This window comes from Leucoraja erinacea, chromosome 7 (genome assembly GCF_028641065.1).
Source record: "Leucoraja erinacea ecotype New England chromosome 7, Leri_hhj_1, whole genome shotgun sequence".
Lineage (NCBI taxonomy): Eukaryota > Metazoa > Chordata > Chondrichthyes > Rajiformes > Rajidae > Leucoraja > Leucoraja erinaceus.
In genome coordinates, this window is record NC_073383.1 from 56,626,055 (window position 1) to 56,650,366 (window position 24,312).

A 24,312-nucleotide genomic window follows, 5' to 3' on the forward strand; every position below is an offset into this window, starting at 1 on the left:
GGTTTGAGGAATCGTATTGATTAACAATAGACTGGCATTTATATATTGCCTCTTATAGTATAGTATAGTATATCTTTATTGTCATTTTCCTGAGTACTCACATACCCAGAGAAAACAAAAAAACGTTGCTCAACCAGTGTCCATTCAGTGTGCAGTAAAAAATAAATAGAAATAAAAATACATATATCATGAACAAATTAAACACTCTACTCTCTACTAAGCATCAACAGGCGTTCCGATCGGCAGTGGCACAACAGTGGCTCTGCTGCAGTGTGTCCAGGTTGGTGGTTGGTGCGCGATACTTTGGCAGGGGGGCAAAGTCCGTTTAGCAGTCTTATAGCCTGCGGGAAGAAGCTGAGGAGCATCCTGCTGGTTTTGCAGCTAATGCTCCTGTACCTCTTCCCAGATGGCAGGGTGGAGAAAATGTCATGCGATGGGTGGTAGGGGTCTTTGATGATGGAGATGGAGATGGCTCTGCTGATACATCTCTTCCTGTATATGTCCAGCAGGAAAGGGAGTGGAGCACCAATAATCCTGCTGGCGGTCTTCACAATCCTGTCTAGTTGGTGCCGTTCGTATGCCTTGCAGCTCCCAAACCAGGAAGTGATGCCGTAGGTTAATGTGCTCTCGATTGTCTCCCTATAAAAAGTTTGTAGGTGTGTAGTGGGGAGACCTGCTTTCCGTAGTCTTTGGAGAGGGTGTAGTCACTGCTGGGCTCTCTTGACCAGTGCTGTGGTGTTGGTCGTGGACGTAGGTCATCTGACAGGTGGAGTCCTAGGAACTCCACGCTGCTGACCCTTTCCACATCAGCTCCATCGATGTGCAGAGGTGTATGGTGTTGTTTTCCCGCCCTCCTGAAGTCAACCACCATCTCCTTAGTTTTTCCCACGTTGAGAATGAGGTTGTGGGATTTGCACCATCCTGTGAGCAGCTCCACCTCCATCCTGAACGCCGACTCATCATTGTCACTGATGAGACCCACCACTGTTGTGTCATCAGCGAACTTGTTGATGAAGTTGTTGTTGAGTCTAGCAGTACAGTCGTGTGTAAGCAGACTAAACAGCAGGGGGCTTAGGACACAGCCTTGGGGCGAGCCAGTGCTCACGGCTATGGTTTTTGACCATTCCAAATACATATCACCACAATTTTGTGGTGCAACAAATTCAAAGAAATAAAGTCAATATTGTAATGCATAAACATAGTAGATAATTTTACGGAGCATAGGAACAGGAAACTTTGGCACACGTTGTCTATACTGACCATAATGCCAATTTAACCAGTCACATCTGCCTGTAACATGGTCTGTGAATCTCTATCCCTGCCTACTCATGTGCCTGCTTAAATGCCTCTTAAACATTGCTATTGTATCTGCTTCTTGCACCATTCCCAGCAATATGTTCCAGACACCTGTCTAACATGCCTTGCCTATCTCCTTTTACATTTTCACCCCGCACCTTAAATCTATGCCCTCTCATATAATGGTATTACCATTACGCATGCAATATCTGCACATAATGTCCAAAAAAGCAATTTGACAAAATGCAGTACTGTAAATGATAACACTTTTGTTTATGTTTAATTATTTGATTCAATCAGTAAGGAACAAATGGTGGCAATATTTTCAGAGAATTTTGAGTCATTTGATTCATTGATGAAATGGAAAAGTAGTCACATTTGTGGCTAAATGTCATGAATGTTAGCACATGGATTTTCATTTTAAATGGTGATGCAGAGACGAGTGGCATTAAATGCTAATACAAAAACGGATGCAAAATTGTTTCATAGTTTAGTTTCTAGACAGATAACTTGCATTTTATGTGATGTTACATATAGCATAAATTATGCCAATTACTTTCCCCATCCCATTCAATAACATTCACACAGCTATAAATCAGCTCATCTCATATGCGAAAATCAACGTCTTGAAAGGCTGTTCATATGTAGTGATTGCTTTTCATTTGTGTCTTGACGGTTGAGGCACAAACCTCGGAGCATGATTGGCAAAACAAAACAAAGTGAGAAAATTAGAAGGAAACCTTGCCTCCAACATTGTTCATTGGTAGGAAGTTAACAAACCATGGAAACCCAACCTGTATATAGAATTTAATCTCAGAATAATTACTAGTGATCTAAGAGCAAATCATAATTTCTATTCTGTGTTTAAAATTTCACCTGTAATTTTTTTTTTTTTAATCATTCGACCTGTAAAGTATATAATTGAAGATAATGGCTGCATGTTTAACCAGGGACCAAGCATCTGGCACCATGCATTTGACTGTATATCATGCTGTATGTAGGCTTTTTCTTCAAACCCATGCTAGCTAAAATTGATCTCAATCACTACCTTTTAAATTTAGATTCCCTATCTTGGTTTCAAACTAAACAGGTTGCATTTACTATCACACCTTAAAAACACGTTGACAATGGTTGTATTTGCAGGTGGCTGATTTCATTGCTATACAATCTATCCTTGTTATTATGGACTGCTTTATAATGGATTTTGTTGATAGCTGACAGAGCGTTCCCACTGTAATCAGACACCACTGTCTCTATAAGAACATAGGCTGCTCGTTACACTGCGGGATGTTAATGAAATTGACAAGCAATTGCTTCGATCGACACTTGTGCAATGATGCTCTCTGAAACATGTAACAAACAGCCCTTAGTATTTTCAGTTTGCAGTAGCAAAAATGCATTTTTTGATGTTAAAAAAACTTTTATTTGAAAACAAAGTTGTTTCAAGGAGGTTTAAAATTTCAAGGTGGTTGGAGCGAATCCCTTACTCGGTGATAGCGGACAATCGGTTATAACAGACATCATTCCCTCCCTTATAAACACGAAAAGCTGGAGTAAGTCAGCAGGACAGGCAGCATCTCTGGAGAGAAGGAATGGGTAATGTTTTGGTTCGAGAAACATCTTCAGACTGAAAGTCACGGGAAAGGGATACAAGGGATATAGACGTTGATGGAGAGAGATATTGAACAATGACTGAAAGATATGCAAAAATGGAACAATGATAAAGGAAAGGCCATTTTTAACTGTTTGTTAGGTGAGAAAGAGAAGCTGGTGCGACTTGGGTGGAGGAGGGATGAAGAGAGAGGGAATGCAGGGATTACTATAAGTTAGAGAATCAATATTCATACCACTGGTTTGTAAGCTGATCAAGCAAAATATGAGATGCTCGTCCTCCAATTTGAGTTTACCCTCACTCTGAAAATGGAGGAGACCTAGGACAGCAAGGTCAGTGTGGGAATGGGAAGGAGAATTAAAGTGTTTAGCAACTGGGAGATCAGGTAGGTCGAAGGTGTTCAGCAAAACGATTGCCCAGTCTGCGTTTGGTCTTGCCGATATTTCTGTCCTTGGCCTCCTCCATTGTCATTGAGGCTAAACACAAATTGGAGGAACAGCATCTCATATTTTGCCTGGGCAGCTTACAGCCCAGTGGTATGAATATTGACTTCTCTAACTTCAAGTAATCACTGCATTCACTCTCTCTATATCCCTCCCCACCCGTCGCACCAGTTTATCTTTCTCACCCAACAAACAGCTAACAATGGACTGTATCCTTTATCACTGTTAATTTTTTGCATATCTTTCATTCAGCCTTGTATATCTCTCTGCACCATTGTCTATATCTCTCATTTCCCTTTCACGTGACATTCAGTCTGAAGTAGGGTCTCAACCTGAAACATCACCCATTCCTTCTCTCTAGAGATACTGCCAGTCTTGCTGAGTTACTCCAACTTTATGTGTCCTTTGGTTTAAACCAGCTTCTGCAGTTCTTTGCTACACAATCCCTCCCTTATGTTCCATTATAATGAGGTTTACCGGCAACTTTATATATTTACTACATTTAGGATGGACTTTGCTAGTTACATGCCAATTAAATAACTTTTGTAATTGTAAGTACGTTATCAATAATACCTCCCACTATGCAAAGTATAGCTACAAAATACAATATAATTGAATAGATTGTAATTGCCTCGGCTTCCTCACAGTAGGTTTAATGTTTTCTTTTTAAATTACAGCTAACTTAATGTTCCCTCTGATGTTCTAATGGTTCTCTGACCTAAGAAGTGCAAAGATTATCTCCTAAGACATGTATGACCTTTAGCGATTGTTTGGAAATCCATCTTGCCCAGTGGATCAATGACTAGATTAAGTTTATGCTGGAGATCAGCTCAAAAGTCATAGGTTGGAAAAGATTGGACATGAAAACATTCTGGTGCAATTGTAGGTGATAATTCCATCCAGCATTTTGGGTAAGAGCCACTTCAATCTCTAAAGTAATCTTTAAAAAAAATGTTTTAATATCAATTAAATTTTACAAAAAGTCTAGATGCAAGGAACTGCAGATGCTGGTTTATACCAACCTGCGGCCTATACCAACTAAAAGCCGCGGTCTCCGGTGGGGAGTAGCCGACTATGGACTTACCTGGACTTGTACCTTGTCCCGACCACGGGGGGAAATGGAGGAGGACTGGCCAAATTGTGTGCCTTCCACCACAGTGATGAATGCTGTGGTGGATGTTTATGTTAAAAATTTATTGTGTTTTTGTGTGTGCCCTTTATCATTGTATCGCTGCTGACGTATCATTTCACTTGCACTTTTTGTGCAATGTGACAAATAAACGTTGTATTGTATTGTACACAAAGTGCTGGAGGAAGTTAATGGGTCAGATAGCATCTCCGGAGAACAGGGATAAGTGGCGTCACCTCTTCTCCAGAGATGCTGCTTGTGTGTCCTTTTCCTACTATAAGTCTGACATTTTGTCATTGTTGTTCTGTCATCTGTTCAAACCTACAGTAAATGCTTGAATTCCGTGAGCAATGTAATGTAACTATACAATCTATTAATCCATATTTCATCATTTAAGATTCAGTTACTGTGTAAGTGTTAATGTCTACTGTGATTTAAAGGAAGATGTGTTTCCACAATAAAAAACATCCATATTCGGAATTATTGATGTACAAAATTCCCAGTGTTCTAGTGAAATTGGAAATGTAAATGCATGAAATCTTTCAATGTGGAGAAGATATAATTTTCCAATGTTTATATACTTGGCATTTTAATTATGCATGCTTTACTTTGATTGTATTGATAATGTAATTGCAACAAAAAACACTTGAAAGGTGTTTTTTTGCAGCACATCAAACTTTGTTATTCCCTTGGTTTTAAAAAAAATTTAACTAATTTATTTTTATCTGATCATATAAATTTGTAGGTTGGATCACTTTTATGGCAATTAACGCAAGCGGATGGTTATTGCTACCAAGCAAATTATCCGCATAAACCCAAGTTTGTTTAAATATAAAACTGCTTTTTTAATAATTTTGTGGCATAAATTTCTCTGGCCTCTCTCGTAGAAACATAGAAAATAGGTGCAGGAGGAGGCCAATTCGGCCCTTCGAGCCAGCACCGCCATTCATTGCGATCATGGCTGATCGTCCCCAATCAATAACTGTGCCAGCCTTCTATCCATATCCCTTGATTCCACTAGCCCTGAAAGCTCTATCTAAACTCTCTCTTAAATCCATCCAGTGATTTGGCCTCCACTGCCCTCTGTGGCAGGGATTTCCACAAATTCACAAATCTTTGGGTGACATTTTTTTTTCTCACTTCAGTCTTAAATGGTCTCCCCTGTATGCTAAGACTGTGGCCCCTGGTTCTGGACTCACCCAACATTGGTACCATTTTTCCTGCATCCAGCTTGTCCAGTCAGAGACAGAGAAAGAGACAGAGACACAGAGAGAGGGGCAAGAGGGAGAGGGGGGTGGAGAGATATTACATTAATATTATTAATTTTCTCCTTTTACCCCATAACCACACTATCTACTGGCGGATAGCCCCCAACTTGCAGTTAAATCTAGAGAGGGGGGGGGGGTGTAGGGAGTGAGGGCAGACAGAGAAGGGGCAGAGACACAGATAGAGGGGCAAGGAGGGAGAGGGGCCGGGAGTTGTAGTGGTTGTTTGGATGTGGAGTGGTGGATGGAGAGAGTTAGAGGGAGGGTGGGTGAGAGGCGGGGGAAAAGGGGGGAGGAGAGAGGGTGAGAGTGAGGGGGAGAGAGAGAGGGGGGGTGCTGAGAGGGAGGGAGGGGGAGAGGTGGGGGAGGGGGGAGGGTGGAGGGGAAGAGGGCAGGGGGTTAGGGGGAGAGGGGGGAGGGGAGGGAGGGGGGAGAGAGAGGGGGAGGGGAGGAGGGAGAGGGGCAGAGAGGTGGAGGGGAGGAGGGGGAGGAGAGGGGGGGGGGGGGAGGGGGGGGGGGGGGGGGAGGGGGGAGAGGAGGGAGGGGGGGTGCCTTTTTACTTCAACCCAAACCCCCCAAACAACCATTTGCAGGCAGTGCTTTTTTCCTCAAACTAACCATATTTTCATTTTCAAACCACATTATGGGTACTCACAGCTGTGGAGACATTTGTTCAGTGTTATTCAGAGCTCTGATTGAGGCACACCACTTGCAAAGACTGATTGAGGCACACCCCTTCCTGGTTTTATAGTCCCTCCCCCTCCCTGCAGCAGGGGCAGCAGAGAGAATGGGGAATTTTGTAAAAACATAAATATCTCTGTCATTTTTCATCGACGGGAAAAATCCTCGGCACACATGTGGCGGAGGGGGGCTCTGAGCAAGGTGGCCAAAAATGACAGCCGTAGGTGGCGGCGTCCTCTCGTAAATCGCAGCACAGAAGGCCAAAACCGGTCAAGAACAGACTTTTAGTAATATAGATAAGAATCCCCGTCATCATTCTAAACTCCAGTGAATACAAACATAGTCTTTTCAATCTTTCCTCATATGACAGTCCCGCCATCCCAGGGATCAATCTCGTGAACCTACTCTGCACTGCCTCAATCACAAGGATGTCCTTCCTCAAAACTGTACGCAATACTCCAGATGTGGTCTTACCTGAGCCCTATACAACTGCAGAAGAACCTCTCTACTATACTGAAATCCTCTTGTTATGAAGGCCAACATTCCATTAGCTTTCTTCACTGTCTGCTGTACCTGCACGCCAACTTTCAGTGTACAAGGACACCCATGTCTCGCTGTACCTCTCCCTAACCTAGACCCATTGAGATCATAATCTGCCTCCTTGTTTTTGCCACCAAAGTGGGTAACCTCATATTTAACTATATTATACTGCATCTGCACACTCACTCAACCTGTCCAGGTCACCCTGCAACCTCCTAACATCCTCTTCACAGTTCACACTGCCACCCAGCTTTGTGTCATCCGCAAACTTGCCAGTGTTGTTCCTAATTCCCTCTTCAAAATCATTAATATATATGGTCAACAGTTGCGGCCCCAACACCGAGCCCTGCGGCGCTCCACTCGCTACTGCCTGCCATTCTGAAAAGGACTCGTTCACTCCTACTCTTTGCTTCCTGTCTGCCAACCCATTTTCTATCCACGTCAACACCCTACCCCCAATACCATGTGCTCTAATTTTAGTCACCAGTCTCCTGTGCGGGACCTTATCAAAGGCTTTCTAAAAGTCTCGATACACTACATCCACTGGCTCCCATTCATCCATTTTACTTGTCACATCCTCAAAAAATTCCAGACGATTAGTCAAGCATGATTTCCCTTTCATAAATCCATGTTGACTTGGACTAATCCTTTTACTGCTATCCAAATGCTCCATTATTACCTCTTTAATAATTGACTCCAGCATCTTTCCCACCACCAAAGTCAGGCTAACTGGTCTGTAATTCCCGTTTCTCTCTCACTCTTTTCTTGAAAAGTGGGATAACATTAGCTATCCTCCAATCCACAGGAACTGATTCTGAATCTATTGAACATAGGAAAATGATCACCAATGCGTCCACTATTTCTAGCGCCACCTCCCTGAGGACCCTGGGATGCAGACCATCAGGCCCCGGGGATTTATCATCCTTCAGTCCCATTAGCCTACCCAATACTATTTCTTGCCTAATGAAAATTTCTTTCAGCTCCTCGATCCCCTTAGATCCTCTGTACTTCTGGGAGATTGTTTGTGTCTTCCTTAGTGAAGCCAGATCCGAAGTACCTGTTCAACTCTTCTGCCATTTCCTTATTTCCCATAATAATTTCACCCGTGTCTGCCTTCAAGGGACTCACATTTGACTTTGCTACTCTTTTTCCCTTAACATATCTAAAGAAGCTTTTATTGTCCTTCTTTATATTCCTCTCAACCCCGCCAGGCCGGAAGAATGGCCTGTCACATTGCAAAGCCATTTTGATGAGGATTAGAAAGACTTCCATAGCCAATTCATTCACACTATGTGATGTGAGTAAGATAAGTTCAAACTTAGCTGTAGATCAATGGCAAGTGCACACAAGTCACCACTGAGGACAACATGGAGGTTATTTTATTTTAATGTATTTACATTGTACCACGTTTAATAGCCTGAGCTACTTCCTCCTCCACTCAATACATGCACATTTCCAGTAATTAGGAAAGCTGATGTGCATAGAGCTCCTAATTAAACTTCAAAGTTCAGCTATCTGTACAATTTAATTGATTACAACACTTATCTGAAATGATTACACAAGCTGAAATAATATGACTTTGTTTTAAATTACAACTCCATGTAATATTTTAATACTTTTCCAATACTATGTGGGTGGGCGGCGCGACTCGCGTCTCAGCGGCCTCTGCAGTCTGTCTGTCTTTTTTAAATTTTTTGTCTCGTTTGAATGTAGTTTATAGTGTTTTTTTTAACTGGGTATCTGTGCGGGGGGAGGGGGGTGGAAACATTTAAAATCTTTTCCCTGTACTGAGAACCCGACCTTTTCTCTGTCGGGTCTCCATTGTCATTGGGGCCTAGCACCATGGGCGGCCTCCATCCGGAACGACCTGGGGCTCCAGTCGCGGAGCCTGCGGACTACTCACCGTGTCCGGAGCGTGGAGAGCTGTGGTGGCGCGCTGCTGCGGCCCAACCCCGGAGATTCAGAGGCTCCAGCCGCAGGTCTGGTGGACAGTAACACCGGGAGCCGGCGGGTCCCTAGTGGGAGACCGCTTTTCGGGGCTTCCGCAATGGCGACTTCTCCCACCCGAGTTGCGGGGTTGAAAATTACCTGAAGCAGGGCCTTGCATCGCCCAGCGCGGCTTTAAATGGCCGCGGGACTTGCTAGCGCCCACCGGGGGCTCCAACACCAAGACCCGGAGCGCGGCCTTGCATCGCCCGGCGTGGCTTTAATGGCCGCGGAACTTATTTACCATTGCCAACCGGGGGCTTTGACTCTGACATCGGGAGGAGAATGAGGAGGGCATGGGAGAGATAAGACTTTGCCTTCCATCACAGTGAGGAGTATGTTTGTGTAAATGTTTGTGATGGATGTTTGTGTAAATTGTGTTGTATCTTGGTTCTTTTTTCCTGTGCGTATGACTGCAGAAACCAAATTTCAGTTAAACCTCAATGAGGTTCAAATGACAACAAATAAATTGTATCAATGTATTGTATCATACCGCGTTAATCTAACATTTTGGATAATGCAGCAGCTGGATCCATAGGCATGTGTCTTTCTCCAAATAGATTTATGAGGATGTTGCCAGGACTAGAGGGTCTGAGCTATAGGGAGAGTTTGAGTAGGCTGGGACACTATTCCTTTGAGTGCGGGAGAATGAGGGGTGATCATATAGAGGTGTATAAAATCATGACAGAAATAGATTTGGTAGATGCACAGTCTTTTGCCCAGAGTAGGTGAATGAAGCACCAGAGGACATAGGTTTAAGGTGAAGGGAAAAAAAAAATTGGAATCTGAGGGGTAACGTTTTCACACAAAGGATGGTGGGTGTATGGAACAATCTGCCAGAGGAGGTAGTTGAGGCAGGGATTATCCAAACATTTAAGAAACAGTTAAACAGGTACATGGATACGACAGGTTTGGAGGGATATGGACCAAACATGGACAGGTGGGACTAGTATAGCTGGGACATGTTGGCAGATGTGGGGTAAGTTGGGCCTAAGGGCCTGTTTCCACACTGTATCACTCTCTGTTACTCTAAGTAACTTCTCAGTGCAAATTTCGGAGCTGCTTGTTATTGACTAGTTTAGGTTTGTTTGTATTGGTTTTGTCAGTGCTCAATCAAGATGTTGCAGGGAAAATCTAACGGGAACAGAATATTCTATCCTGGAGATGAATGCTTGACCTCAGATGTGTATCCTTCAGATGTTCACTTAGTGTTAGCATTTTATGAAACAACAAAATTGCCTGTTTTAGAGAAATTTAATTTTCCATTCAAAAATGTTTTCAAATCAAGTTGTTTACGCAATCTCGATACTATTCTTTACGGTTTAGAGGGTAAATTGCTCAGACCACAAGAAATAGGGGTGGGAATCAGCGATATGAACATAAATCTGTTAATTCCATATAATTTTACACCAGAATGCAATCACTTTTGAATTGTCTTCATATTAATAGTATTCATATAAATATTTGCCATTGCCATTCATTCTTCCAAAATCCCAGGAGGAGGCCTCACCTGGATCCCTTCCATATCCCACACTTCTACCTTCACCCTACCTCCAGCCAAGTCAGAATAGGGATAGAGATTCTCTCGTTTTTGTCTTTCACCCCAACAGCCTTTGCATCCAGCACATCATTCTCCGACGTTTTTGCCAGATGTAATGTGACATCTCTATCGCTCGCAATTGTCCCTCCCCACTCCTTTCTGCATGACTCCCTGGCTTATCCACCCCCAATCACTGGTCAGTGTTGACTTGGTGGACTGAAGGACCTGTTTCCACACTGTATATCTAAGCAATTAACAAGGTTGCATATTTATTATGATGAGACCATATTCTGCTCCTCCAAAACTTGCTACCAGATCTGATGTCTCTTTGTTACCCTGTTTGGTTGATACATGGATGATCTGTTGTTTCCTTAACTTTTCAAGAATATGAGAAAATCAAAGCTAAAAGATTTGGACACTGCCATCAATTTGTACTTTTACTATAATTTAGATTTTCCTCGCAGCCTATCAGCTCAAGCTCAACAAGATAAGTTGAAGGCTTGGCAACCGATTTGCCTCCATTCAGTAACTCAATGCCATATCCACTTCATGGATATCACTTCCTTCCACCTATATAATGTTATCTCATTCTGCCCTTACATTAACCCAATTGTGGTTGTAGCCATTAACTCTGTTCTTGTTACTTGTGGACAATTGTAGCAGACCTTGCAAGCCTGTGCTTGCTGCTCCATGTTGAATATTAGCTCAAAGTTAAATTCCTGGCACTGTTATCTTCAAGGTATTCATTGTCTCACATTCACGTTGTCTCACCTTTCTCCAGAACAGCAACCATTCAAGATCTCTTATATTTCTCCATCTATCATCTTGTGCGTCCCTGACTTCCTACAATGCCCAAATACGCCTGCATCTATAGGGGAACCACTCGCTGCTATTGCCTCTGAAACATGTTCATGTTCAGGTTACCCTATAAGCCTCTTCAACCTAGGAGCCTCATTAAAATGTTTCCTCCTGTGGTCCTTTTGGTTTGATTTGATTTGAACCTCAATGGACCACCTGAGGGTAATTCTTACTTTAAAAGAACCCACGAAAAACACTCAACAAATCTGGTTATTAGATTTACTTTTGCCAGAGTACATTTGTTTTCAGCTATTGGATATGGGTCATTTTTTTGAAATTGTTACCTGTGATATCATGAACTGTTTCCATAATCCAGTATTTTCCAGACAAATGCATTCTGAGAAAAAAATATTGCGCATGACAGAAAGATTGGGTTGCGAGGCACATTGGAGTACGAGAGGCAAATGAAGTGTGAAGTGGATTATAGAACATATTTGATTGTGAATGTGGTTAGAAGAGAAAGAACATATGCAATACATGTGAGACAATTGGGGAGGATGAGGGGAAAAATAAATTTAAACTAAATGGGGAAAATAAAAATGATCTAATTAAAAAACTCAGTGGTGTGTAGGATCAGTGGTTTAAAGGAAATAATGGGAAAGAATTGGGCGTAAACCCTGAAATCACTGATAATGTAGTATTACCAAAATTATACTTATGAGTCATGGAGAGATGCAACATGGAAACAGTATTTTAAGCCCATCCAGTTTATGCTGACCATCAGGCAACCTTTTCGATACTAACCCTATCAAACCCATTTTATTTTCAACATGACATCAGCCTCTTCTGCCCACAACCGCAGATTCTACCATTCATCTCTATGCTAAGGACAATTTACAGTGGCCAATTAACATACCAATGCATACATTCTTGGGATGTGGGATGAAAACTGGAGCGCCCAGAGGAAACCCATGTGAAGGCAGGAAGAACGTTGAACCTCTGTGCACTGCACAGGGTATCAGGAATGAACCTGGGTGGCTGGATCTGTGAGGCAGCGTCTCCAACAACATTACCACTGTCCCACCCACATTTGTAATGGACTAAAAAAAAAGAAAGATGAATGAGTTAATTCGTTACAAGTGAAATACCTAAGGACAGTGAAGAGATTGGAGATACTTCATATAGTTCAGTAGTTTTGATGCAAACAAAAGGAACAGGAGCACGAGTAAGCCATGTAGCTTTTTGAACCTGCCTAATCATTTGTCCAAGGTCAACATTTTCCTGCATCAACCCCATGTCGCTTGATGTGTGAGCTCAATAATTGATTCTTCAAAGTATAGAATACCAAAGATTCACCACCATATGCATAGTTGTACAGCCCAGAAAAAGGCCCTTCGACCCAACTTGCCCATGGCTACCAAGATGACCCATCTATGCTAGTTCCACCTGCCCGCGTTTGGCCCACATCAATCTAAACCTTTCCTACCCAAATGTCTGTCCAGATGTCTTTTTAATGTTGTTATAGTACCCGTCTCAACTACTTCTTTGGACAGCTTATTCCTTAGATCCACCAACCTCTGAGAAAATATTGTCCCTCAGGGTATCTATTAAATCTTTACCCTTTTACCACAAACCGGGTCTGCTTGTGCTTGCTTACCTGCTCTGGGTACAAGATTCTGTGCATTCACCCTTTCTATTCTTCTCATGATTTTATACACACAAATAAATGTGCCTGAATCTCAGTCCTAAATGGTGTCACTTACACTAGATTCCCATGGTTCAGTCTCCCCGGTCAGGGAAAACATCAACTCTGTCAAGCATTGTAACAATCTATTCATTGAGATTTCCTCTTATTCTTCGAAACTTTTAAGGAGAACAGTCCTAATCTTCTGGAGCATTTATCCAAAATATCTTCATCATTGTCCTTCCTTTCTCAGGTATTTTTTTTTATTGGAAGCAATTTAAATTGCTTGTGCATCTTTCATATGAAATAGGAGCAGAATTAGGCCATTCGGCCCATCATGTCTGCTTTATCATTCGATCAGGGCTGATCTATGATTCCTTCAACCTCATTCTCCTGCCTTGTAACCCTTGCCCCCCCAAGCCTCAACCTCATCGTTCCCCAGCCCCACACGGCCCGATTTTACCTTATCCCCAAAATCCACAAACCTGACTGTCCTGGTAGACCAATTGTCTCTGTCTGTTCGTGCCCTATCAAACTTATTTCCACATATCTGGACTCCATCCTATCCCCCCTGGTTAAATCCCTCCAACCTATGTTCAAGACACCTCAGACACTCTCAGTCGTCTCCAGGCATTCCATTCTCTAGGCCCCCTTCCCCTCATCTTCACCATCGATGTCCAATCACTCTACACCTCCAACCCCCACCAGGAGGGTCTCAAAGCCCTCCAGTTCTTCCTCGTCCAGAGAACCAACCAATCCCTGTCTACTGAAACTCTCCTCTGCCTAGTCCTTACCTTTAATAACTTTTCGTTTGACTCCTCCCATTTCCTCCAAATACAAGGTGTAGCTATGGGCACCAGCTATGCCTGCCTCTTTGTAGGGTACGTCGAACAATCCTTGTTCAAGACATACCAGGGCCCCATCCCCGACCTCTACCTCCGCTACATCTGCAATTGCATTGGTGCTACCTCCTGCACCCACACACGACTCACTGACTTCATCCATTTCACCACTAATTTCCATCTGGCACTCAAATACACCTGGACCATTTCCTACACTTCCCTACCATTTCTTGACCTCACTATCTCCATCGCAGGTGATAGACTTCTGACCGAGATCCTCTATAAACCCACTGACTCCCATGGCTATCTAGACTACACTTCTTCCCACCCAGCTTCCTGTAAGGACTCCATCACCTACTCCCAAATCTGCTCCCAGGATGAGGTGTTCCACACTAGGTCATCAGAAATGTCCTCATTCTTCAGGGAACGGGGGTTCCCCTCCCCTACTGTAGATGAGGCTCTCACCAGGGTCTCTTCAATACCCCGTAACACTGCTCTCTCTCCCCATCCCCCACTCGTAACAAGGGCAGAGTCCCCCTAGTCCTCACCTTTCACCCCACTAGCCGTCACATACAACAAATAGTCCTCCGTCATTTTCGCTACCTCCAACGTGACCTCGCCACATCTTCCCATCTTTCCCCTGTCTGCTTTCCGCAAAGACCACTCCCTCCGTAACTCCCTGGTCAATTCTTCCATTCCCTCCCGCACCACCCCCTCCCCGGGCACTTTCCTTTGCAACTGCAAGAGATGCTGCACTTGCTGCTTTACCTCTCCCCTCGACTCAATTCAAGGACCCAAGCAGTCATTCCAGGTGCGGGTTCACCTGCACCTCCTCCAACCTCATCTATTGTATCCACTGCTCTAGATGTCAGCTGATCTACATGGGTGAGACCAAGCGTAGGCCCCCGCTCGGTCTGCATTAACCAACCTGATCTCCCTGTGGCTTAGCACTTCAACTCCCTCTCCCATTCCGAATCCGACCTTTCTGTCCTGAGCCTCCTCCATGGACAGAGTGAGCACCACCGGATATTGGAGGAGCAGCACCTCATATTCCGCTTGGGCAGGTTGCACCCTAGAGGCATGAACATTGACTTCTCCAATTTCCAGTTGCCCTTGCTGTCCCCTCCCCTTCTCAGCTCTCCCTCAGCCCTCTGGCTCCTCCTCTTCTTTCTTCTCCCCGCCCCCCTCCCCCCACCCTACATCAGTCTGAAGAAGGGTTTCGGCCTGAAATGTTGCCTATTTCATTCGCTCCATAGATGCTGCTGCACCCGCTGAGTTTCTCCAGCACTTTTGTCTGCCTTTGTAACCCCCTCATACAGCAAGCCCATATTCCCTGGAATAATCTAATGAACTTTCACAGCATCACCTCTTTGGCAGTATATTCCTTCTTGAGTAAGGGGACCAATGAAACTATATACCATACTCTAGATGCAGTCTTAGCAAGACCCCATATAATTTCAGTAATGCACTTTCATTCATGGACTGCAATCCTCTCATATTTTATTGCCATCATAATTTGTTGTCTTAGCTAGTTGCTCACCTGTATGTTTTGTATAAAGAACCTTTGTACACTAACATTACCCAATCTCTCACCATTAAAACATTTTCATTAAAATATATACATTTTTTTCTGGCTTGTGCACCAAAAAGAATAGCTTCACATTTATCTACATTAAATTACATATTTTCTTATGACATAGCCATTTGGTTTAATGAATCCTCGGCAATTCTTTGAAATTTTCTATGAATCTTATTTCCTTCATTTGTTTTCCCCGTAACTCATTTTATATCATGTGGCCATTAACTTCGTCTAATTTCCAGTGGTCAGGATTGAACCCAATTTCTAGGAGCCATGAGAGAGCTACATTGTGTCATGTTCTTGCACTTTTGCTCAGTTTGGCTTCATCTCCTGGAAGTCATCCTGTATTCTACCCACCTCCTCTCCCTTGTCCCCACTCTCAATCCTAAATTATTGTCAGTCAATTTTATTCGTCACATGCACCCGAAGGTTCAGTGAAATGAATTTGCCAGCAGCGATACACTTAAAAAGAACACACAATACACAATAAAATTTAACACAAACATCCACTGCATTCTTCACTGTGGTGGGAGGCAACAAAGTTCAGCCAGTCCTCCTCCTTGTTCACCAGTGGTCAGGGCCATAAACCTTCCATAGTCACCACTACGGATGGCCCGATTTACAGGCCCTATTGTGACAACAGGTTTGGAAATATCACGATCTTCTTTGCCAAATCGCTGGCGATTATTCCGAAGAACTTTCCTGATTTAAAACGTTAATCTGCCTGTTTCCTTCCATAAATGTAGACTGACGCATTGCATTCCTCCAGCAGTTTATCTGTTACTAATGCTAATGTCCCTACTGGCACCAGAAGTTGGAACCTTTGACCAATTGTCAAATCTTCCCTAACCGTTGGATTATTTGCCATGTGTCTTTACAGCTGCACCAAATCCTGCCACCATTTGGGAGCGGTTATAATGTTGATACCTGGCACAATACATACATATTCTCAGCCATCAAATATCGAGTGCGGCTGTTATATTTGTAGGATGCACTACAGCTACATGAACTTTTTTTGAAATGTAAATATTTTAAAATGTGGTCATCAAATTACAAACAGGATGCACTCAGATGTACTTGGTTATAAATGACCAGATCATCTGTTTACAGTGCTGATTGAGATATAAATGTTTGCCAGGACATGACACAAATTCACCAGTGCTTGTTATAGGATCCATTATATTTCCCCAAGTAAAGATGAAGTTTCAACCTAATTTATTTGATCTGATCCCTGGAAATCCACTGGAACTTGCAACTTTCAGATTCCGGTAGTTGCCATTGAGCTAAGTCTAATCTGATGGTCTAATAATAAATGGACAATAAATTTTGCTGTTTCCTCCATGGGAAAGAAAAGCATGTTGCCATTTTGTGAAACATCTTAATTTGGATACCCATGTTCCGTGCAACTAGAAGTAAAGGCAAACAAGTTGATCGGTTTGCATCCAAAAATAAATTGTTGATTACCTTTTGGTAATCTGAGATAATTTTACATCTGAGATTCAGTTGAGTAATATTCAAACTTTTTTCTTTCATCCGGTGCAATGTTATATCGTAAAATGGATTGAATAAAAATACATTTTGCCATTTTGTTTCCCTCTAATCAAAAACAAGCAAGTATAGGTTTCACTTTCTCCAAACCATGCCCTTCGCTAGAAATTATTTTCATATATGTTAGTCATAAAAAAAAGTGGTTCAGTTGTTTTCCTTATCTTCAGATAGTTGAGCAAAGATCTGAAATAAGTAATTACATAATGACTCGCTTTTCAATTCTGTTTTTTTTTCTTTAGTTGCCTATTTCATGATATTTGTTCTAAAACCTTTGATCATGTAAGTTCATTGCATATCCTTTCAACTTTATTAATTCTGTTCTGAACCTGGATATCTATTGCTTATTTTGTTGCCCGAAGACGTTGATGAATATAGTATTTACTTTTCATCACGGTTTATTCCACTATTTGCAAACGTTTCTAATTCTCAGTGAAGCATTTTTATTTTGCAAGTGTGTATCTACTAAATCTGAATATATAATTCAAGTGAAATAGTTTGCTTACATTTACATTAGTTAACCTTTCTGCAAAATGTCACACTCAACCACTTGCTTAAAAGTCTTTATTCCTGTCCAATCTCTTCAGAGAATTTACGGTCTATGTTCTTGGTTCATTGAGCCATTCAATCTCTTGTACACAATTCATCAAAAATAATATAAAGAGCGTGTCTTAAAGAATTTATAAATATAAAATAGACAGAATCTTGGACGTCAACAGATCCATTAGCATCTGAAGAGCTGAAAAAAAATTGTATTCCATATTACAACTGAAACTGTTTAAAATAAAATAGCCTTTTTTAAATAAATAGTCTTTAAATCTTTAATTGGTGACCTTTAATAAGATTTTGGAGGCAAATAGATTAGACAATTTCTTTAATCTGATGTTGTTGATTCCGGTTCTTCTATCCCCCTAGTCTGGGTCAGTAAAACACCGAGTCGAATACTGGAGTCCAAACCTATTCACCGCGGGGCCGATTTTGGATCCACTCACTCGAATCTGCAGCAGCCTTGGGCAAACAGAACAGAAGAAAGACAACCGGCATGCCCTAACAAACCGATCTCCTATCTATACAGATATACAGTGGTGGGAAATTAGCAGTGGGAAAGTTCAGAGGGAGGCAACCCTTTAGCCCAATCACAGATACTGGCGGGAAACTACAGTGGGAGACAACCCCTTTGCCCAATCACAGATACATAACAGTTGTCAGTACATGGAAACAAAACAGAAACTTCTTCGGAGGTTATGCTTGGTGGCAACAGGTGGCTAACTTGATTTCCAGGAATTGGGTCTCCGGCACCTGTGATGTCACCGCCAGTGAAGCCAAGTTTCACAGTACTTTACATTCCCAAAGCACCCCAATTTCTGCATATTCACAATGTCATTTAGGATTAGTAGACTCTCCCAGCAGCTCCACAGTTCCATTAAAATCAATGGATTTCCATATCCTATACCATGCTTAACTGAGCACTCTTTTAATTACTCCCAAAATAAATGCTTAGAAAACTTAGCAGAAATTTATCTCTGCTATTAGACTCCATGAAGATTCCTGTAGTAGTGTGCATTGAAACACATGTAGCCATCAAATGCTTATTAGGACCCTAGGTTAGTATTCTAACATGGACTAGCCTAGGGTCCTGGACTTGCTACCATTTTTAAGTGGATAAATACTGGCCATTCCGTTTGGAACTTCAGACATTCAGCCCAGCTCTATCTGGGCCTATGGTGGAGTTGCTCTCAGATCAGAACACTGTCTCTTTGATGTGTTTAACGCAAGCACAGCAGCTGTGACTTGAGGAAATCCCTAATGCAGAACAGTATTGGGATAACCTCCTCAAATTCCAATGCACTCTGTCAAGTGTGCAACAGCTATTATATACTAGTCTCAAATTATTCAGATATTCAATATAAAAATGTTTACTTTTTGTAAGAGATTTTTAATTGAGCTAATCAATAGCAATTGTTTGCATCTGGGGAGTCTGATCCATGGATTGATTATCGCTGATTCAATCGCTGATGGTAGTTCACCAATTATTGTTAACACAATATGGTCCAATTAGAATTCCAACAACAACAATAATATCATGACAAACAATGTTTCCCCTGTGAGAATATGCTATATTTATACAATTGTTCCTCATCATACAATCTCTCTGCTCAATCATTTGGTTGATATCTCCTGCATCTTTGTATCAGGGTTGATGCTGGCAATCCAGAATACTTTGAGAAATGACTGAAAGTTGCATTTCTCTATAATTTCTGTTGGACCAGTTTGTTGTCTTCTGCATTTGTCTGATGAATACTTCTCTCAAAGAATGGATATGCAGGGAATTGAGGGACATAGATTATGTGCAGGCAGAGGAGAATAGTTTACCAAATGTGTAGGAAGGATGCTGGTTTAAACCAAAGATAGATACAAAATGCTGGAGTAACTCAGTGGGTCAGGCAGCATTTCTGGAGAAAAGGAATAGGTGATGTTTTGAATCCAGACCCTTCAGACCTAGCTTGCATCATGTTCAGCATGGACATTGTGGGCCAAAGGGCCTGTTCCTGTGCTGTATTGTACTGTTCCATGTTATAATCTCCTTCTAAAATAAAGTGTAATTGGGAACTGGATAAAAAGGTGGTTATGAAACAGTTGCTAATCTTTTAATTGTTTCTTCCCCAGAAACCGCAGTGTTAAAACTGAAATTATCTGGACTATGAGCCTGAGAGATGAATTTGGCCTGCTGGAATGGACATGGCAGCAATTAAGAAAAGCTATGATACTTTGGATCTTCGTTTTTCTACAAACACCAGCTAATCTTGAAGCACTTAAAGAAACACAGTACATCTGGAGATCGGGTAAAGCTTTAAAATAATCATATTTTTCTTGGTGCAATAGTCTCATCTTGACTTCACGTGCACATTTGGCATCCTGTAACTCAGGCAATCTGTTTATGCTCTCGAGTTTTGCTACAGATTGAAATAGGCTAATCTGTCTCCAGTAATAGCTATGTCTACTCCACACATAGGAGTATGTTTATTAATGAAGTTTTTCACATGCCATCATAGAGGCAGTATGTGAATATAGGTGTGGAAACCAAATGAATTTCTCCAGTGTTCTTCCAGCCTTGTAGTGGATTATTAAAAACAAGAATGAACTGATAAATTGCATATTCATTCATTGATGCAAAATATGTGAATATTTTACTCTGAATAAAGTTAAATGTTGGTCCCTAACGACAGCTAGTTGTGACCTGTAATTTTATTGATGTATGGGGTATCTGTCAATTACTGGAGAAAAACTAGTATTGATTATGACCACTAATTTAAAATGTCCATTGTTGATTTTCTCTGATTCTTTTTAAAGAAATTACTTCCATGATATATCAATCAATTACCTTCCAATTTGACAAAGTAACCACAGGAATCTCTTTCTTTGCCACACATGATGTTGCAGATTTATTGTTTAAAAATAAGCATTTGTCATGTCAAAAGTGACATATTTAGAGAAGGATTGGTTGTTTAGGTATTCAAATCTGGTTCTGCAGCTATCTAAAATTATCAATATATTGCAAAAGAGAGGAGAAGGAATGGATGTTAAATCAAAAAATGCAAAGATGCTATGGATATTCTATAGAAACCGTGTTGGCTGAAGGATTGTTGTTTAATAAACATGTATTAAAGGATGGTAAAGCATTTGATGGATCGGCATTTGCTGTGAAAGCCCATTCTCAATTTAATAGGTTTAGTATAACGGTGAGATTTGCTTCTTAAGTGAATTTACTATCAAAGGCTTGTGGGAACAATAACCTTTCATTATCCATTTTTCACATTATCACTTCACTGTGTGCAGTGAAATTTTCCTGAGAAAATCAGCAGAAATACAGCACAATTTCAGCTGTAACCAACTCAATCAAGTCTGCAGCATCCTACTGACTGATGCTGAATGAGCTTCCTACAATATCCCAGCAAATACACTTGGAAATCTGCCTTCTGGACCTATGACAGATCTGAACTTGCAGATGCTGATTTACAAAAAAAAGCACAGTGCTGTAGTAGAAGGGAAATGGTAGTACTGTAGATAGTGGGGACATTGGATGCACACCAGGGTGGGGAACATGAAAAGATGCGGGGAAAAATCAGGGGACAGTGTTGCCTAATTTGGAGAATTCAGCGTTCATATGAGGTGCTGTTCCTCCAATTTGCGTAATTCACTTTGATCTCAACTTGCCTTTAATGCTGAGAAATGCCTGTAGAGATGAAATTATTGATTTTTTTCCCCCTTAATTTGTGATTTTAAAAAAAAAAAGCAGATTCTTAAATTATATTTTATCTTCAAGCATTGGGTTTTAAAAGACATGCGAGTAATCTTCATCACAGCGGCAAAACTGGTAGAATTGCTCCCTCACAGAGGCAGAGACCTGGGTTCGGTCCTGACCCGTGTTGAGTTTGCATGTTCTCCTTGTAACCACGTGGGTTTCTCCCACATCCCAATAACGTGCAGGTTTGTAGCTTAATAGGCTGCTGTAAATTGGCCGATGTGTGTGGCAAGTGGACGTGAGACTGTGATAACGTAGAACTAGTGCAGGTGAATGGGCACCTAATTTCTATGTTTCTAGTGTGAATGGGTGATTGATGTGGGCTCGGTGGGCCAAAGTAAAAGGCCTTCTTTGGTGCTGCATCTCTAAGTACGAAGTACATTTTTGTATGTTTTTTTTAACGATGGTTTCAACAGCATTCAAAGGTAGTTGGCATGTCAGCTGAATGGGAGATGTCTGGGAATATGGGGAGAAGGCAGGAGAATGGGGTTAAGAGGGAAAGATAGATCAGCCATGTTTGAATGGTGGAGTACACTTGATGGGCCGAATGGCCTAATTCTGCTCCATGTATTTATGAGATGGATTAGCATTTCTATGTACAAGATTTAGCTCTTGCTTTATCACATGATGCCATTTATGTCCAGGGAATCTTCGTTGCCACATTCTCCAAATAGTTTTTTTGCCAGTTAAGCACGTTAGCTTTGAGCTCTGTGGGTAGATGATTAGTGAGCATGCTGTGGCTAGGAAGTTCTGGGACATGTTTTTCTGTGCTGCATTTCACAGGACAACAATAGTAATAAGCAACAATAGTGTGGGTACACAAAAAAGCTGGAGAAACTCAGCGGGTGCAGCAGCATCTATGCACTTACAAACGTAAAGATCTAGATATTTCCTTGCTATTCTTGTGGGATTAATATTTTTGACACCTCATTTTGGGCCTGTAGCATAACTGTGGAGTTGATATAAAGACGTAGAGTTGCAATAATTCCATCTTTAAAACAGTAGAGAGCTCAGAAACTAGTTAGTGGAATTGTTGTTGAAGTCAGGACATAATTAAACTTTGCTTGTGTGCAATTTCTAAAACCAGACTCCCCCTGTGATTGGTACTTTTAATTTTGCTCTCAGCAGTGTGATAATAATTGAAGCTCCAGATGCTGCTGATGTGACAAAGAGATTGATTAATTTCACTTGAAAGGGCAAATGCTCAAAGAGACTTTGGATCTAACACCAAGATGGGAGAATCAGAGTCCCAGCAGTGTTATGAAGCTTTGTGTGTGTTGACTTTCAGCTGCTGGGGAAGTGACTGCTCAGCAATTTTTTTCAAGGCTTCTACAATACAAATATTTATTTTTCCACATTCCTTGAAGGTGGAATTGCTTTTATTACCTATGGATCCCAGAGATTCATAAAATGGAAATCTTTGTTTTCAAAGCTTAAGATAGCAAATCAGTAATTGCCTGTTAGAACTTTGCTGTTTGCCATTAGACTCTTGGGGATCAGTGAAGACCCGCAAATTAAAATGAGCTCAGGCAGAAATGTCACGATTTCAAAGAGCATATCAATGGATAAACAGGATTCTGGATGCGATTATACCTGCCCAACTTACAAAAGATCCAATTAGGTAATTGCACAATTATGTGCGTGGATGAGCATGAATGAAGGGATACCAATCGTATGCAGGCAGAGGCAATTAGTTTAACCTGGAATAGCTTGCTTAGTTTAGAGATACAGCACGGAAATAGGCCCTTCAGCCGACTGAGTCCGCCCCGACCAGCGTTCCCCGCACACTAACAATATCCTATTTACAAATTTACCAAGCCATTTAGCCTGCAAACCTGCACATCTTTGGAGTGTGTGAGGAAACCTGAGCTTCCAGAGAAAACGCAAACGCATTATTTGGAGAATGTACAAACTCCGTACAGTCAGCACCCGTAGTCAGGATCGAACCCGGGTCTCTGGCGATGTAAGCCAGCAACTCTGCCGCAGTGCCACTGTGCCGCCCTTAAAGTTAAAGCATTTATAATAGTTATTAATAATTTGCTTTCCTTACCATCTTCCCAAACAGCCATCTCCTCACTCCCAAAACTGGATGTAATAGAGATGCTTGTTATTTTGCTCACTGCACGCACCTGTTTTCATACCAGGACAGACTTTGCACAATAACAGATCGGGATGAAAATAGCAAGAAAGCTCAAAGAAATAGTCATTTTGTCTCATTAAATTATCTTTTCTGATGAATTCATGGAAATTCGATTTCAATTAGTAAATAGAAAATGAAGTGTGGGCTCTACTAAGCACCCATGCAGAGCCATCAGTGTTCAGCTGCATGTTTGTCAAATTCAAATGTGCTGAGGGACCGTGATTGGTATAGCATGAGCACTGTGGGCCCTGCGGTCTCTTCCCCATGAGTAAGTTGGCTCTCTCTGGTCTCTTTTGGTGATTGTACACTGCACAGATCTCTGCCCTTTCAAATTGTTTCTTCACACCTACACGTGTATTTCTCTATTCCCTTTTCCCTCTTAAGTGTATGAGGTATCTTTTGAAGAGAACAGCCAGAATGCCTTTGAGGACTCGTGGTGATGCGTTTTGTATTTTAACCACTCTCTGGCACTTGGATAAATATTTACTTTATGATCTGTTAGGTTCCTCCTTTCTTTCCCCTGATAAATCTCCTTGGGATTATTGCAATGCAACTATATCCTTTTTTTGGGTAAACAGATTGGAATCTCGAGCAACTGGGCCGAGGAAAGGCTAATGGAGTTTAATTCAGATAAGTGTGAGATGTTGCACTTTAGGAAGTCAAAGCAGGGCAGAGCCTACACTGAGCAGTAGTGAGCAGTAGGCCAGGCAAGCGTTGTAGAATGGTTAGATCCAGTAATATAAGTACATAGCTGCCTGAAAGTGTTATTGCATGTAGGTAGGTAAGTGAAGGCGGCTTTTTTAATGCTGGCCTTCATTGGTCAGGAAATTGAGTACGCTGTAGTGTTACAGTTGTACAAAGCAGTGGTGAGGCCCCATTTGGAGTATTGTGTTCAGTTTTTGGTCAGTCACCCTGCTAGAAGAAAGATG

At 41.7% G+C, this 24,312-nt stretch overlaps 1 protein-coding gene across 1 annotated transcript in view; it reads left to right on the forward strand.

Moving 5' to 3' along the window:
• The window catches only part of thsd7ba (thrombospondin, type I, domain containing 7Ba), a 743,639-nt gene that overhangs the window by 45,012 nt on the left and 674,315 nt on the right, over positions 1-24,312 (forward strand). Inside the window, exon 2 of the mRNA XM_055638650.1 lies at positions 19,608-19,783. Within this exon, the coding sequence (XP_055494625.1) occupies positions 19,642-19,783 (142 nt within the window). The 5' untranslated portion in view covers positions 19,608-19,641. The remainder of the gene's footprint in view (positions 1-19,607; positions 19,784-24,312) is intronic.